Source organism: Erythrolamprus reginae, chromosome Z, assembly GCF_031021105.1.
Source record: "Erythrolamprus reginae isolate rEryReg1 chromosome Z, rEryReg1.hap1, whole genome shotgun sequence".
NCBI lineage: Eukaryota > Metazoa > Chordata > Lepidosauria > Squamata > Dipsadidae > Erythrolamprus > Erythrolamprus reginae.
In genome coordinates, this window is record NC_091963.1 from 131205953 (window position 1) to 131221753 (window position 15801).

At 45.2% G+C, this 15801-nt stretch overlaps 1 protein-coding gene across 1 annotated transcript in view; it reads right to left on the reverse strand.

Moving 5' to 3' along the window:
- Positions 1 to 3298: 3298 nt before the first annotated feature.
- The window catches only part of PPP1R12C (protein phosphatase 1 regulatory subunit 12C), a 69453-nt gene continuing 56950 nt past the window's right edge, over positions 3299 to 15801 (reverse strand). The window contains exons 14-21 of the mRNA XM_070766818.1: positions 14454 to 14544; positions 13193 to 13314; positions 12968 to 13026; positions 10487 to 10595; positions 10227 to 10331; positions 7118 to 7168; positions 6282 to 6332; positions 3299 to 5714 (exon numbers count right to left, since the gene is read on the reverse strand). Of these exons, the coding sequence (XP_070622919.1) occupies positions 5628 to 5714; positions 6282 to 6332; positions 7118 to 7168; positions 10227 to 10331; positions 10487 to 10595; positions 12968 to 13026; positions 13193 to 13314; positions 14454 to 14544 (675 nt within the window). The 3' untranslated portion in view covers positions 3299 to 5627. The remainder of the gene's footprint in view (positions 5715 to 6281; positions 6333 to 7117; positions 7169 to 10226; positions 10332 to 10486; positions 10596 to 12967; positions 13027 to 13192; positions 13315 to 14453; positions 14545 to 15801) is intronic.

Genomic DNA, 15801 nt, shown 5'->3' on the forward strand with positions numbered 1-15801 from the left:
TCAGAAACAAACAGCAAATATTGGTATAATCAGAATGCTTCTTCAAAATCATCTTCAGTTTTCATTAGCCTATTATTTTCAAAATATGTTGCGTCTATTAAGTTCCATATAATATTAACTGAGAGTGTAGTTTCTTCCTCGTGTAGCAGAGTATTTGACAGGGATTTTGAAAAAGAAAAAAACCCACAATATAGGGAGCAAAATTTGCTGTCACTTTTTATTTTTAAATGGGTGTGAAATCTGTGTCCCTCAGAATCACTTAAATTACAATTCAATGGCACTATTTGGAGAATATAAAATATTATATAAATCAAGATCGTCCAACCTTGGCAATTTTAGGAATTGTGGACTTCCAGAATTCCAGTTTCGGCCATGACATCAGTGGAATTCTGGGAGTTGAAATCTATAGATAAGGTGTGGTTATCTATACCACACCTTAGAATACTGCATCCAGTTTTGATCACCACAGTATAAAAAAGGTGTTGAGACTCTATAAAAAGTGCAGAGGAAAGTAACCAGGATGATCAGGCGACTAAAACATATGAAGAACGGTTACAAGAAACTGGGCGTGATTAGTCTAGCGAAGAGAAGGACCAGGGGAGACAGGATAGCAGTGTTCCAATATTTGAGGGGCTGCCACAGAGAGGAAGGGGGTCAAGCTATTTTCCAAGGCACCTGAAGGCTGGACAAGGAATAACGGATAGAAATTGATCAAGGAGAGATTCAACCTGGAAATAAAGATGCATTTTCTGACAGTGAGGACAATCAACCCGTGGAACAGAAATTGCCTTCGGAAGTTGTAGGAGCTTCATCACTGGAGGCTTTCAAGAAGTCAGAAATGGTGTAGGGTGAGGGATGGGGTTGGGCTAGAACTACATGACCTACAAGATCCCTTCCAACTCTGTTAATCTAATCTAAATTTACCAAGATTGCACACCTCTGATATAAATGGATTCATGTTCATGAAAATACTGAATCTGTAATTACCCCCAAATTTCACAGTCTACCTATGGCCCACGGCCCATAGCATAATGTTGTAAGCCCCACCCCAAGGAACTTTGGCTATTCTGCAGTTTCAAAAACACACTTAAAAGTTCGGAAGTTTGGTTCAGAAACCAAATTTGCCTTTTCGAGTAATAGCTACCACCTCAAACAGGATCCCCCGACCCTAACTCAAGTGTGTCCAAGCAGCCTGCATGAAGCCCTGCATAGCTAGTAACGCAACTCCACAAGATCACAAAAAATAAAGGAAGTTTGTTACATTTATATATTAACTATATTATATGTTTTATACAGCTAGTCCCTGACATACAATTCACTTAGCAGTCCTCCAAATTTACAGTGCGGCTGAAAAAAGTGACTTATGACCGTTTTATCACACAACCACTGCAGCATCTGATAGTCATGTGATCACAATTTGGATACCTGGCAACTGGTTGATATTTATGGCGGCTGCACTGTCCCTGGGTCATGTGATCACTTTTGGCAACCTTCTGACCAAGTCAACGGGGAATCCAGATTCACATAACAACTGTTACTAACTTAACAGCTGCAACGATTCACTTAACAACTGCGGCAAGAAAAGGTCGTAAAAATGGAGCACAACTCATTTAACAATTGTCTCAATTTAGCAACAAAAAATGTTGGGGCTCAATTATGGTCGTAAGTCAGGGACCAGCTGTACTCAGCCCAAGACAATTCTTCACCCGGACAAACCAAAAAGGTTGGACACACTTGCCCTGAATCATGCGGTAATCCATATTTTATATGATTGTAAAATAAAATAAAAATAAAAAGCCAAGCCTATTGGCCTCTGGGAACTGGAAATGGGAGGAGGCCATCTCTGTCGTGCCCAGAGGGATGCCGAACTCTCATGACTCATTCCTGCCTGGGGGCAACACCTAGTTGTGACATCTTGGCTGTTCTTGAAATGTGTCCAGAGAAGGAAGTGAATAAGGAAGGATGGGGCCAGCCCTAACCTCTAATTTTAGATCTAGAACGAGCTTAAGATGCCACTGAGTCATCTCTAAATCAGCTTCCAGCCTCACAAATTACCTTGTGTTTGTCCTGAGGGTGAAGGGACAAGGGCTGTGCTATATTTAAGACAGAAGGCTTAGCACACAGCAAACAAATTAGGGATGCCTCTTGGGAGTTGGGTTCGGGAGGTCACAGCCGTATAGGGGGAGGAGGAGACCTCGATGGGGTGGATTGACAGCAAGGGTGCATTGCAACCGGTCCTTTAGAAATCAGTAGGAGATATTCGAGGTTGCTTGCTGAACTGGCAGCGATGACCATTAGTCTACGCTTCCAAACCGGTCCTCCGGTCATTGCGGATTGGGGGGAAAAAACCCTCTGCCCATGTTCAAAGGCTTTTGCGCATGCGCAGAGGGTCATTTCCGGAAAGGGACATGCGCATGCGCAAAACAGGCCCTTCCGTCGTGATATGAACCATTGGGGAAGGTAAGTAGAACCCACCCAATTTATAGTTTTGTATATCAATAACAATTTGGGCGGACAAATGTATAAATTCAAACAAACAATGCTGGGAAGAGGCCTTGAAAGGAAGAATCTCAGTATTGGGAGCAACTATGGCCAAGGCTATGCAGCACATCCAAGCGACAATTTCCTTCAACCACGGTTCTTCTTCCTGTGCCATATCCGGCATTGGACCTCGGCGATCATGTTGGTGATCCTATTCTTATCAACAGCTGCCCAAAAAAGTGCTGTTGAGGGATTTTTTTCCAAACCAGTCCCTTAGGTTTTGGTGTTCTTCTTTTTGCCTGGACCTCGTCTGTCTTTTAATTTTCCTCTGGAGGATTAAGTGAAGAATGCCGTATTTTTCCGGGTGTCGCATCACATGTCCAAAATATCCTAACTTTGCTTTTTTTTTAAACGGTTTCTTCAACTGCTGCTCCAAGGTTGAAAATGCTTCTCAATATGGAGTTTGTATTTAACCGGTAACAGACGTGTTTTCCAGGATTTTATCTAACTTGGGGGTGAGCAACTATGGTAACTTTATGACATGTGGACTTCAAATCCCAGAATTCATGGCTGGCTCAGGAATTCTAGGAGTTGAAGTCAAATAAGTTGTAAAGTTGCCGTTGCTGCCCACCTTCATCTAACTAAATTCTCTTTTTTCATCTAACTAAATTCTAACTCTTTTTTCGGGAACTGAAGTCCAACACAACCGGAGAGCACATGGTCGAAGGAGGACAACCGGTGCGCTCTTTTGTCATCCATACTTTCAGAACAGGCATTGTGTAACTGATAGAGAAATGACTGTATTCAAATACCAATCTTTAATTATTATCTTTTATTATATTCAAACACGGCAAATTTTAATTCCCTGTTCTTTAAAACAATGGCAGCTACGCTGCTGAATAAACAAGTACAATATAGACTTCTTTGGGAAAAAAATACTCATGCGATATTGCACATTTAAGTTTCTCTGCATTTTTCTTCCGGTATTTGTTGGCAATGCAGCCATATAGAAAATACTTCTGTTATGTACAGATATTTTATGGAGTGAGGTGGGGGAGTCCCCGGACCAGGACAGATGGAGGGGGGAAAAGTGGGGGAATCGGAAGAGGGGGACATGGCGGAAAAGGAAGGATTTATTTATTTTGGCAAAGGAATTTTGGCTCATGATAGCGCAGGAAAAACACACACACACACACAAACAGGATTTTCGGGGGGAGTACTTTGGACCCGTTTTTTCTCTTGGAATTACTTCTAGCCCTCAGTTTCACTTTGAAGTACTTCTAGCCCTCAGTTTTAACATTGAAAGTATTGGATTGCATGCGTGCAAGGAAGCGAAATATGGGACAGCCACTAAGCTGGACCTCCAGATTTCGTCTGGACTTCAAAATGGTGCCCAGGGAGCTAGGAAATGGAAGGTCGAGGACGCACAGCTGCTGGAGAAGCAGGAGTGAAGGCTGGCAATTCATGTCACCGTGTCGAGTGTGTGGGGTTTTGTTTTTTTGGCTATAGCCTCTCTTATTGGCTTCAAACCTCACAGTGATAGTGCCAGCATCATCACTAGGCTGAGTGTTGGCAGAAGGCTACGGTCCAAATGGTGGAAGGAAGGAAGGAAGAGGCAGGTTTCCTTTGGCCTGAGCTAGTAGGCAGGAACGTCCAGGTACAATTCTGAAAAATCCACCCAACTTTATAGACATTCAAAAACCGGAGAGGAGACAACCCAATCTTTGCACCCGAGTATTACGATGCAAAGAGAAAGGAGCACAACCTCCTCGGCGCTGCTGCTTCTCTCGCCCCACCACTGACATTCATTCGTCATCCTCAACAGGCAATCCGGCGCAACTGTCCAGCCGCCCCTAGTGAATGGCTAAGAGATCTCTCTCCAGGCTTTGGACTGCCCAAGACTGCCGTACGGTCCCGGCTACAATCCGACTACAATCCGACTGCTCACTTCTAGTGTTGGGCGAATCCGTTGCCGCCTAGCTGTCACCTTCCAGAACAGCCAGGGCGCTTCCCGGCGCTCTCCCGAAACCGAACTTTTGCCAAACTTCCGGGTTCTGAAGGTGACAGCTGGGTGGCGGCACTTACCAGAACAGCCGGTGAGCTGTCGGCCAGTCGGGAGGCGCAAAAGGTGGTGGGGAACCCCACAAGGAGATTCCAGGTGGCGGAGCTTTGATGTCACTGAGACGTCCTTCCTGGAGTCACCGTTTCAGCCGGCCAGGAAGGACGTCTCAGTGATGTCAAAGCTCCGCCCCTGGAATCTCCTCGTGGGATTCCCCACCTCCTTTTGCGCCTCACGACCGGCCGACAGCTCCACGGTTGTTTCGGAAGGTGACAGCTGAGTGGCGGCACTTCCTGGCGCTCTCCCGAACCCAAAGCCGAACTTTTGCAAAAATTCGGGTCCGGTATGCCGAACCATGCAAAGTTCGGTACGAGCCCAAACTTTGTAGGTTCGGTTCGCCCAACATTACTCACTTCCTTCAGCTTGCAAAAGACCAAAGGCCACCCTCCACCCTATCCGTTAACGCTTGCCTGCCTCTAGTCAGGATGGTGGTGATGGAAGGAGGATGCTGGGGCCTGCAATCCGAAATATTTCTTCCGACCAATGGCATGGCCGCTACCAGGTAACCTTACCCTTGGGCTGCCAAGTTTAACCGTTAAGGGGACGCCATTAATGGCCTGGTTGTCAAGAAGGCCTGTTAACCCCATTTCCCCACAGCAAGAACGGTGGCCACCCCACTCCTGCGGTTTCCCAGGAAGACTGGCTCCTGTCATGCCTACACCCCTTGTTCCCTGGTGGAAAAGCAACAAAGCAAAGAGCATCGCTGAAGGAAGCCACAAAATAAATACTGTCTCTGGGAAAGGGAAGGGCAGGGATAGGAGAAGCGGGGCGTCAAGACGAAACTTCTGGGGAAAAACAATAGTTGGTGATGCCTATTTGGCCGAGCCTTAGGAACAGCCCGCGTTGGTGGAGTGCTTGGGGGGATGAGGGCAAGGGGGAAGTGGGCACCCCTGTCCTCATCTACTTCTCCTGTCCCTGACCAGGAACTGGGTACACGTGGTGGTGGGGCGTGTGTGGAAGAAGGCCCCCGCTTCACAGAGAAACTGGGGAGGTGGGGGATGTGGGGGACAGTGACAGCAGCTGGTGGTCACTTGGAGAGCTTGCTGATCACACGAATAAGAGCGGCGTTTTCGTCTTTGAGACGCTGGTTGTCGGCCTTCAAATCTGAAAGAGCCTGTGAGGGGAGAGGCAGATACGAAAGTCAAACTCCCAAGGCAACTCTTTCGGTTACAGGCAGTCCTCGACTTGCAACCATCCTTTTACTACGACTTTACTGCAGCCCTGAAGTGATTTGGGACCGCTTTTCACACTCACAACCGTGAACAGCATCCCCGTGATCAAAATTCGAATGCTTGGCAACAGGCCCCTATTTTAGGACGGTTGCGGTAATGTGTGTGTGTGTGAGAGAGAGGTGTAACGTGATCCCCTCTTGTGAACTTCTGACAAGCAAAGTCAATGGGGAAGCCACTTAACGACCTTGGTGCTAATTTAACAACTGAAATGATCCACTTAACTATGGAAAGAAAGGTCATAAAACGTGGCAAAGCTCACACAACGACGGTCCTATTTAGCAACAGAAATTTGGGGCTCAATTGTGGTTGCAAGCCAAGGACTACCTGTATTGAAAACCTATTTCCTCCCTGCCGCCACCACCACCACCACCATCACCTCCTCCTTCCTTGCTCCCAGCCACGCTACCATTCAACCAGAGCAGGGCTCCTTCAAACAAGAGAAGAATCACCTTCAATTCTTCCTCTAGCTCAGCAGCTTTCCTTTCCAAAGCTCGACGCTCCTGGTTTGGGACAGGTGGGACAAAGAGAGGAAGTGTGAGTGGGTGCAGAAAAGGAATCCTAAGCATGCATTTATGGTGAGTGGGGAGAAATCAACCTCTATAGAATAAAACTGGTTCAGCTGAACGTTGTGAAGGTTAGAATCCCTAAAAGCTATATATACTAAACAATGTCGGTTGGCGAGCCCCGGGGGAAGAGCCTTCTCTGTGGCGGCCCCGACTCTCTGGAACCAGCTCCCCCCAGAGATTAGAACTGCCCCTACCCTCCTTGCCTTTCGTAAACTCCTCAAAACCCACCTTTGTCGTCAGGCATGGGGGAATTGAGATATCTCCCCCGGGCCTATATAATTTATGTATGGTATGTTTGTAGGTATGTCTGCTTAAAAATGGGGTTTTCTTAACGATTTTAAATTTTAAAATGTAAATTATTAGATTTGTTATGAATTGTTTTATTATGTTGTGAGCCGCCCCGAGTCTTCGGAAAGGGGCGGCATACAAATCTGATAAATAAATAATAAATAATAATGGTCATTTTATTTGTAACACAGGAGGAGATAGCCAAGAACTCCTCTCTTTCTAGGGGAGATACAAACGGTCTAAATTAGAAGTGTATACATCTGCCTTGATGTCCCAGCCTTTAGTAAAGGGTGTGAAAATGCCCAGTCAGTCGCTGTCATAATTGCCCCACCGATAGGCTTCTCCCAAAAGGTAGCATCGCCTGTTCCATAGATCATTTTTTGGCAATGCAGGAGAAGGGAAGGAATAGGGAAGGAGGAAGAAATACTTACAAATCTCTCTAGTTCTAGAAGAGCCGGCCGTTCAGCAAAACGCTCCTGCCTCTGGAGAGGTCAGACAACACAAAAATGATTCAAAATTATTTCTGTGCTTCTTTTTGAAAAAAAAAAAAAAAAAGCATTTATAACCTCCACCCTCTCTTTGCAGATGCGGACGACAAGATACGACTGATAAAATAAGCCATATCATACAGCAATACGCAAAAGAAGACAGAACACACACCTGAGGGACAGAAGAGGTTTATCATTTGGGGAGGGCAGTCTACAGATTGTGGGGGGAGGGGGCATCACAGAAATTGCAGAAATGCACCCCAGCCAGGGTGTTGCAGGGGGAAAGCATTTTGAAATTCCCAGGTATTTCCCTGACATTTCCCTGTAACTTGCGATTTAATTTAAGGCGCGGTCGTAGATGACGTCATACCAAATGGCTAAGCCATGGAGAAATATCAGTAGCTGAGGAAGCAAGTTGTTGCCGCAGTTATGCTCATTTTTGCTTGACTCTGCCGGGCAGCACGGTCCTTTTTTTCTTTTTACATGATCTTTCCCTGATTTTTAAACATTTTAATAGTTTAGTTTTTCCCTGATTTATATAGTTTTTTTCACAAATTCCCTGATATTTCCTGAACTGCTGATTTCCCTGATAATTCCCCGTCCATCACCCGGGGGGGGGGGGGAGACAATTATTGACCCCCTCAGAGAGGGTTCGCAACTTGGGCGTCCTCCTTGATCCACAGCTCATATTAGAGAAACATCTTTCAGCTGTGGTGAGGGGGGCGTTTGCCCAGGTTCGCCTGGTGCACCAGTTGCGGCCCTATTTGGACCGGGAGTCACCTCATCACCTCGAGGCTCCACTACTGTAATGCTCTCTACATGGGGCTACCTTTGAAAAGTGTTCAGATCGTGCAGAATGCAGCTGCGAGAGCAATCATGGGCTTCCCCAAATATGCCCATGTTACACCAACACTCCGCAGTCTGCATAGGTTGCTGATCAGTTTCCAGTCACAATTCAAAGTGTTGGTTATGACCTATAAAACCCTTCATGGCATCGGACCAGAATATCTCTGGGATCGCCTTTTGCCGCACAAATCCCACCGACCAGTTAGGTCCCACAGAGTCGGCCTTCTCCGGGTCCCATCGACTAAACAATGTCGTTTGGCGGGACCCAGAGGAAGAGCTTTCTCTGTGGCGGCCCCGACCCTCAGGAACCAGCTCCCCCCAGAGATCAGAATTGCCCCCACCCTCCTTGCCTTTCGTAAGCTCCTTAAAGCCCACCTCTGTTGTCAGGCATGGGGGAATTGAGATATTCCTTTCCCCCCAGGCCTATATAAGTTATGCATGGTATATTTGTGTGTATATTTGGTTTTTAATAAGTGTTTCTTAGTTATTTTAATATTATATTTGTCATATGCTGTTTTATTATTGTTGTTAGCCGCCCCGAGTTTACGGAGAGGGGCGGCATACAAATCAAATCAAATCAAATCAAATCAATCAATAAATCTGAAGATCACACGCTACAAGCCAGTTGACAGATGGAAGGACTGGATCCAGGAGGAGGGCTATACATGCATTTCTAGCAAACCATCTTACATCTATCAATTCAGTCACGTTCTTAAGGTACCCACGGGTGAACCAGAATTGCAAATATTGGGAGAAACAGCAGCCAAGCCAACATCACTCAGCACAATAGGTTGCGGTTGTTGTTTTTTAAAAAAATTGCAATTGATAAATTGCAAAGATGGAAATCTAAAGCAAACATTCACTGAGGCTATGTATTTTGTTAATTTCAACTTTGCTAACCTTTAATTCTGGAGGTCAAGGAAGGTAATGGTATGTGGAAATAATGAGAGGGTGGAGAATATTTATTTCTTTATTTGTTAGTTTGATTTATATACCGCCTAACTCCCTAAGGACTCTTACGGCGATAAGAAGTCAGATAATCAGATAAGAAGGAACATAGCCCACAACTGTATAGTGGGCAGAACAAGCAGCTCTACAAGGATCCTCCCTAAATTACTGAAGGTGACGGCAGGGGAATTATACTTTCAGACTTGCAAAGATTCTGTAAACACAGCTTTACAATAAAGCATAATTAGATTATCTGGGTTGTTTCCTTTCTGGTCTACTTGATAGGCTGGCAAGGAGGCATATATGGTGCTCCATCCTCCCATTTTCGCCAACAGCGATTATACTGAGAGGTTGAGAGCAAGAAATCATGAGTTCGAAAGTTAGCCATGAAAGTCAGCTGGATGACCGTGGACCAGTCACTCTCACTTCACAGGGTGGTTGTTTTTTTGTTTATTTATTTTATTTTATTTATTTATTGGATTTGTATGCCGCCCCTCTCCGAAGACTCGGGGCGGCTAACAGCAACAATAAGACAGCATATAATAATAATCCAATACTAAAAACAATTAAAAACCCATTATAATAAAAACCAAGCAGACATACAGACATACCATGCATAAAATTGTAAAGGCCTAGGGGGAAAGAGTAACTCAATTCCCCCATGCCTGGTGGCAGAGGTGGGTTTTAAGCAGCTTACGAAAGGCAAGGAGGGTAGGGGCAATTCTAATCTCTGGGGGCAGTTGGTTCCAGAGGGCCGGGGCCGCCACAGAGAAGGCTCTTCCCCTGGGTCCCGCCAAGCAGCATTGTTTAGTTGACGGGACCCGGAGAAGGCCCACTCTGTGGGACCTAACTGGTCGCTGGGATTCGTGCAGCAGAAGGCGGTCCCCGAGATAATCTGGTCCGGTGCCATGAAGGGCTGTTGTGGGGGAAATAGGGGGAAGGTGTGTTGTGCATGTTTGCCTCCTCGAGTTATATTTGTAAAAATCATAAAGGTAGGATATAAATAAAATAAATAAAATTACTGGGTCAGATACCTAGAGAGCTTCTGCTGCACCTAAGTATCTCTACTCCTGATCCTAGAGCACTTCATCCTACATTCTGTATCCCAATAGCAATAAAGTAGATGTTGGCTCTACATCCTCTCCAATCTTCACCAGAGTTGCTTGCTGATGCTCTCAACCCCAATATGCCTCTTCTCGGCCCTCTCCCTCCCATCTCCAGCTCTCCCAGGAAGAGCCTGCCCTGCCCTGCCCAGTACCTGGGTCACTCTTTCCAGCTCCAGCTTAATCTGCGTGAGTTGGAGTTGCGACTCCTGCAACTGTTCCTTCAGCTTTTCATTCTCAATCATGAGATCTTCATACAGCTTAGAGACGCATGTGGGGGGAAGGGGAGAAAGGGGGAGGGGAAAAAAAAAGAAAAATGAAGGAGGCAATGGGAAAGATAAACAAGTGCAAGATACACCAGCATTCCTTTTGCCTGCTAGGCGAGTGCAAAACCCCCTCTTCTCCAAGCACTAACTTTCTTGTAATAGTTGTCTGGTTCTTCTCTGCAGCCCGACAGTGCGCTGTTCCCTCTCTGGCAGCCAGGAGGTGCTGTCCGGTTTGGCAGAAGGCTGTTTAAGTGATCGCTGAAAAGAAGCAGCGGAGGGAGGTGGTCAGCACTGCCCCCTCCTGGTTTCTTTGCAAGATTGCAAAATTCAGATAGGTACAATATTATAACTTGGGAGGAAAAGATTGAAAATGAAAACAAGAAGTCTAGAGGTGCTTTTAAGGAAACGATAACAATATAGGCCAGCTTTGTGCGTTCGTGCAGAAATGGGTTTCTTCTAGCCTGGGAGGAGGCTGTTGGGATTGCAGTCTACGACACACTTAACATTTCTGGAATAAAACAAACTTCAGAAGGGGACAAAACGGAGATTCCAGAAAGAAATGGTTGCTTTTAACCCTCCCTCTAGACGCACCTGGATATACAACATGGATTGAGCATTTCAGCCTCTGAGGGAGGCTTTGGTAGCTGCACCCTGTCCATGGCTATCTAAATGCGACCAGTTTCTTGAAATTGAGCCCTGGCTATAGTTCCCTCTAAGCTGAGCAGTGAGCAATCGCTCACTTAAAAATCATCATCAACTCAGAGTTTTCCAAACCTGCCCAGAAGCCGAGAGGGAAAGAGTGAGAGGGAAGGAGAGAGAGAGGAAGAGAGAGAAACAGATAGAAAAAAGAGAGGAAGGAAAAGATAAAGAAAAAGAATGGGAGTAAGGAAGAGAGAAAGAAAATCAAAATCTAGTTTGAAACTAGCTCAACTATTTAAGTGGCATTTTGATATTGATAGAGTTGCCCTATTATGAGCTCACTGTTATAGACACACAGTACAGTATTTTATTTTGAAATTCTCTGAGGCAAAACAGGGTGGGTTTTTTGTTTGTTTGTTTGTTTATTTATTTACTTATTTATTTATTATTTCTGTGCCGCCCAGTCCCAAAGGGACTGCCGCTCAGACACTATACTTTTCCGCCCCCCCCCCCAAAAAAAATTAGAGGGAACACTGGCCCTGGCAGCTTTTTTTCTTCTTGTTTGAAATGTTTCACTGTTTCTCCAAGTAGCTTCTTCAGTCTGAAGCAGCAAAATGCTGCCAACGGACAAGAAGTTGCCATGACTCAACTTTGAGGCAACACTAACTGGGTGACTGAGAACCTTTACCCACATAGTGATCACCGACATAGTGATCGTAGTCTGTTGCTTTAAGGCCCTATGGGGCAACAAAGGAGAATCTTTGACACGTGGGTCACACACGCCATGTCTATTTTGGGGACAGGCCAGAGGTCTCCAACTCTGGCAACTTTAAGACTTGTGGACGTCAACTCTCAGAATTTCAAGTCCACGTCTTAAAGTTGCCAAGGTTGGAGACCCCTGCTGTAGACCCTCTCAGGTTTTGCAAGAGGGCCTTGCTCTCACCCATCCTATGAAGCCTCTGGGAAGCATGCGAGAATAGGGAGTCATTTCTCATGCTTTTTGGGAGCTACGAGGCCACACAAGAGCCTTTCCCAAAGTTTCCAGCCAATCCAGAGCTCCCTAGGTTAGGCATTTCGAAAAATACTGATAATTACAGTATGTGTGCATTTATTTATTAAATAATAAATGTCAGTAATTTATTACTTGTTATGAATTGTTTTTCTTTTGTCCAGGTGTGTGTGTGTGTGCGGGTATAAAGTGATCCCCCGAGTTTCGCGCTCTCGATCATTGCTAATCGCTATATCGCGATTTTTCCACCCGGAAGTAAAAACACCATCTGCGCATGCACGCCCCTTTTTTCTATGGCCACGCATGCGTAGATGGTGGAGTTTGCGTTCCCCGGGCAGATCAGCTGCTGGGCGGCTTCCCTGGGTCTTCCCCCTCTTGCTGGCGGGAGGGCGAGCGGCGGGCATCAGCGAGGAGCCGGGGTTTCCCCTTTGCGTGGGCGGCCAGTAAGACCCCAGCGCCGCTTCCCAGCTGAGTCCCGAAGCCAAACGCGGAAGTTCGCCTTTGCCGTCTGGCTTCAGGACTCAGCTGCTGCAAGTGAGCAGCCGGGCGGGCGGGCGAACGGGCAAGCGGCAAGCGATCTTGGGGTTTCCCCATTGCCTGGGCAACGGGGAAACCCCATCTTCGGCTCCTCGCTGCTGCCGCGCTGCGGAGCAGATCAGCTGTTGGGCGGCCGAAGGGGTCTTCCCCGCCGCCCACATGCAAACTCCACCATCTGCGCATGTGCGGCCATGGAAAACAGGACGCGCATGCGCAGATGGTGTTTTTACTTCCGTGCTGCTACATCGCGAGTTTACGATTATCGCAAGGGGTCTTGGAACAGAACCCTCGCGATAATCGGGGGATCACTGTATAGGGGGTTGGGGGAGAGAGAGGGGCAAGGGAGGGACAGACAGACATGTCAGCAGAATCAAGACAGCTGTTTTCTGACTCTTGGACATTCTGAGACGAAAAAGTTCGCCATCACTGCTACAGGGGAATCTACCTGCTATGTACAGATGAATCTTCATTGTGGAGTTGATCACTGTCTTCATCTTCCTCCCCCTAAAAAAAGAAAAGGAAAATAAAAACACAACCCTGCAGTTCCACAGGCTCCCAAATGGATCCACATAGTAAACCTGGGCGTGCATAAAAGGCATCCCCACTGCAACCTCCTTCCTGTAGCCTGAACACCACCCTTCCTCCACTTCAGGTCCACCTTCTCGTTCACCTCTGAGTTTCCTCCCAGACCAGTGATGCGCCTCTCTCGCCGGCCTTTCCTGCGGTCTCGGATAGCCAATCTGTTCCGAAGGTCTGTATCCAGCTCAGAGCCAGCCTTGTCGGCTTCTGTTCCTGCGGTTTAGAACAAGAGAGGCAGCTGAGTTTGGGCTGCCGACCTCCCAACAACACAGCTTGGAGGAGACGGAAGCTTTAAAGACCCCCTTGAAATGGCAAACACAGGGAGAGAATGAAATCAGTCAGGAAGGAGCTCATGACAGCCCACAGCGAAACATGTCAAGCAGGCAAACTGAAAACGGATGAGAAAAAGAAAGAAAGAAAGAAAGAAAGAAGGAAGGAAGGAAGGAAGGAAAGAGAAAGAAAGAAAGAAAGAAAGAGGATTGATGGCAGAAAAAGACCTCATGGTCCATCTAGTCTGCCCTAAGAAAGAAAGAAAGAGAGAGAGAGAGAAAGAAAGAAAGAAGGAAAGAAAGAAAGAAAGAGAAAGAAAGAAAGAAAGAAAGAAAGAAAGAGGATTGACGGCAGAAAAAGACCTCATGGTCCATCTAGTCTGCCCTAAGAAAGAAAGAAAAAGAAAGAAAGAAAGAGAGAGAGAGAGAGAAAGAAGGAAGGAAGGAAGGAAAGAAAGAAAGAAAGAGAAAGAAAGAAAAAAAGAAAGAAAGAAAGAGGATTGACGGCAGAAAAAGACCTCATGGTCCATCTAGTCTGCTCTAAGAAAGAAAGAAAAAGAAAGAGAGAGAAAGAAAAAAAGAAAGAAAGAGAGAGAAAGAAAGAAAGAAGGAAAGAAAGAGAAAGAAAGAAAGAAAGAAAGAGGATTGACGGCAGAAAAAGACCTCATGGTCCATCTAGTCTGCCCTAAGAAAGAAAGAAAAAGAAAGAAAGAGAGAGAGAGAAAGAAAGAAAGAAAGAAAGAAAGAAAGAAAGAAAGAGGATTGACGGCAGAAAAAGACCTCATGGTCCATCTAGTCTGCCCTAAGAAAGAAAGAAAAAGAAAGAAAGAGAGAGAGAGAGAGAGAAAGAAAGAAAAAAGAAAGAGAAAGAAAGAGAAAGAAAGAAAGAAAGAAAGAAAGAAAGAAAGAAAGAAAGAAAGAGGATTGACGGCAGAAAAAGACCTCATGGTCCATAGAGTCTGCCCTAAGAAAGAAAGAGAAAGAAAGAAAAAGAAAGAAAGAGAGAGAGAGAGAGAGAGAGAGAGAGAAAGAAAGAAAGAAAGAAAGAAAGAAAGAAAATATTCACCTGAATACAAAGGTTACCTTTTTGGAGCTGCGAATTCACCACTAATGGATTCACAGTATAAACCGAAGAACTGTCCGAACTCAGGAGCCGGAATCGCCTAGCGGAGTCCTGAATGAGGTGACGAAGAATGAAGTTAGGGAAAGTAAGAAGGAATTCCCATTACAAACCTACTTTGCCCTGGGTCAAGACAACAGGGCCGCATTTTGTATAGGCGACGACAGAAAAGGGTTGTGTGATAACAAGCAGGAAGAGGGAGATTGTGATCCCTAATGAGCGCTGGTGAGACCACATTTGGAATAGTGTGTTCAGTTCTGGAGACCTCACCTACAAAAAGATATTGACAAAATTGAACGGGTCCAAAGACAGGCCACAAGAATGGTGGAAGGTCTTAAGCATAAAACGTATCAGGAAAGACTTAATGAACTCAATCTGTTTAGTCTGGAGGACAGAAGGAAAAGGGGGGACATGATCGAAACATTTAAATATGTTAAAGGGTTAAATAAGGTTCAGAAGTGTTTTTAATAGGAAAGTGAACACAAGAACAAGGGGACACAATCTGTGCTTAGTTGGGGGAAAGATTAGAAGTAACGTGAGAAAATATTATTTTACTGAAAGAGTAGTAGATGCTTGGAACAAACTTCCAGCAGACGTGGTTGGTAAATCCACAGTAACTGAATTTAAACATGCCTGGGATAAACATATATCCATCCTAAGATAAAATACAGGAAATGGTATAAGGGCAGACTAGATGGATCATGAGGTCTTTTTCTGCTGTCAATCTATGTTTCTATGCTAGCAGAGAGGCACAGCGAAAGCCATGTTTTATCAATGCCAGGAGTCACCTCCCTCTCCATTCTCATCCCAAAGGTTTAGTATTCTGCTCAGCCTGGCAATGGTCACTTCCTTTGGGGTCTATATCCTGGGCAGCAGGCTATAACATCCATAGTCCTGTTTTGGAACAGGCCTAATCTCTTTACGGATCCATTTATCATTAGCAGTGTTCCCTCTAAATTTTTTTCGGTGTGGGTAGAAAAGTATAGTGTCTGAGCAGCAGTCCCTTTGGGACAGGGCGGCATAGAAGTCAAAATAAATAAATAATAAATAAATAATAAATAAATAAACAAACAAACAAACAAATAAGGAAAAAAAATCCCTTCTTTTTTATTAAAAGAAATTAATAATAAAACAAAACCAAAATCTATTACTATTAAAACTAAAACAACCAGCAAAACCAAAAACACAACTATTAATAAATCCATGCTTTAAAATCTTCATTTCTTAAACATTTATCATAGTATTATAGTAATCTAATAATACTATGAAAATCTATCTGAACACCAATCCATCAATTAATATATTTCCATA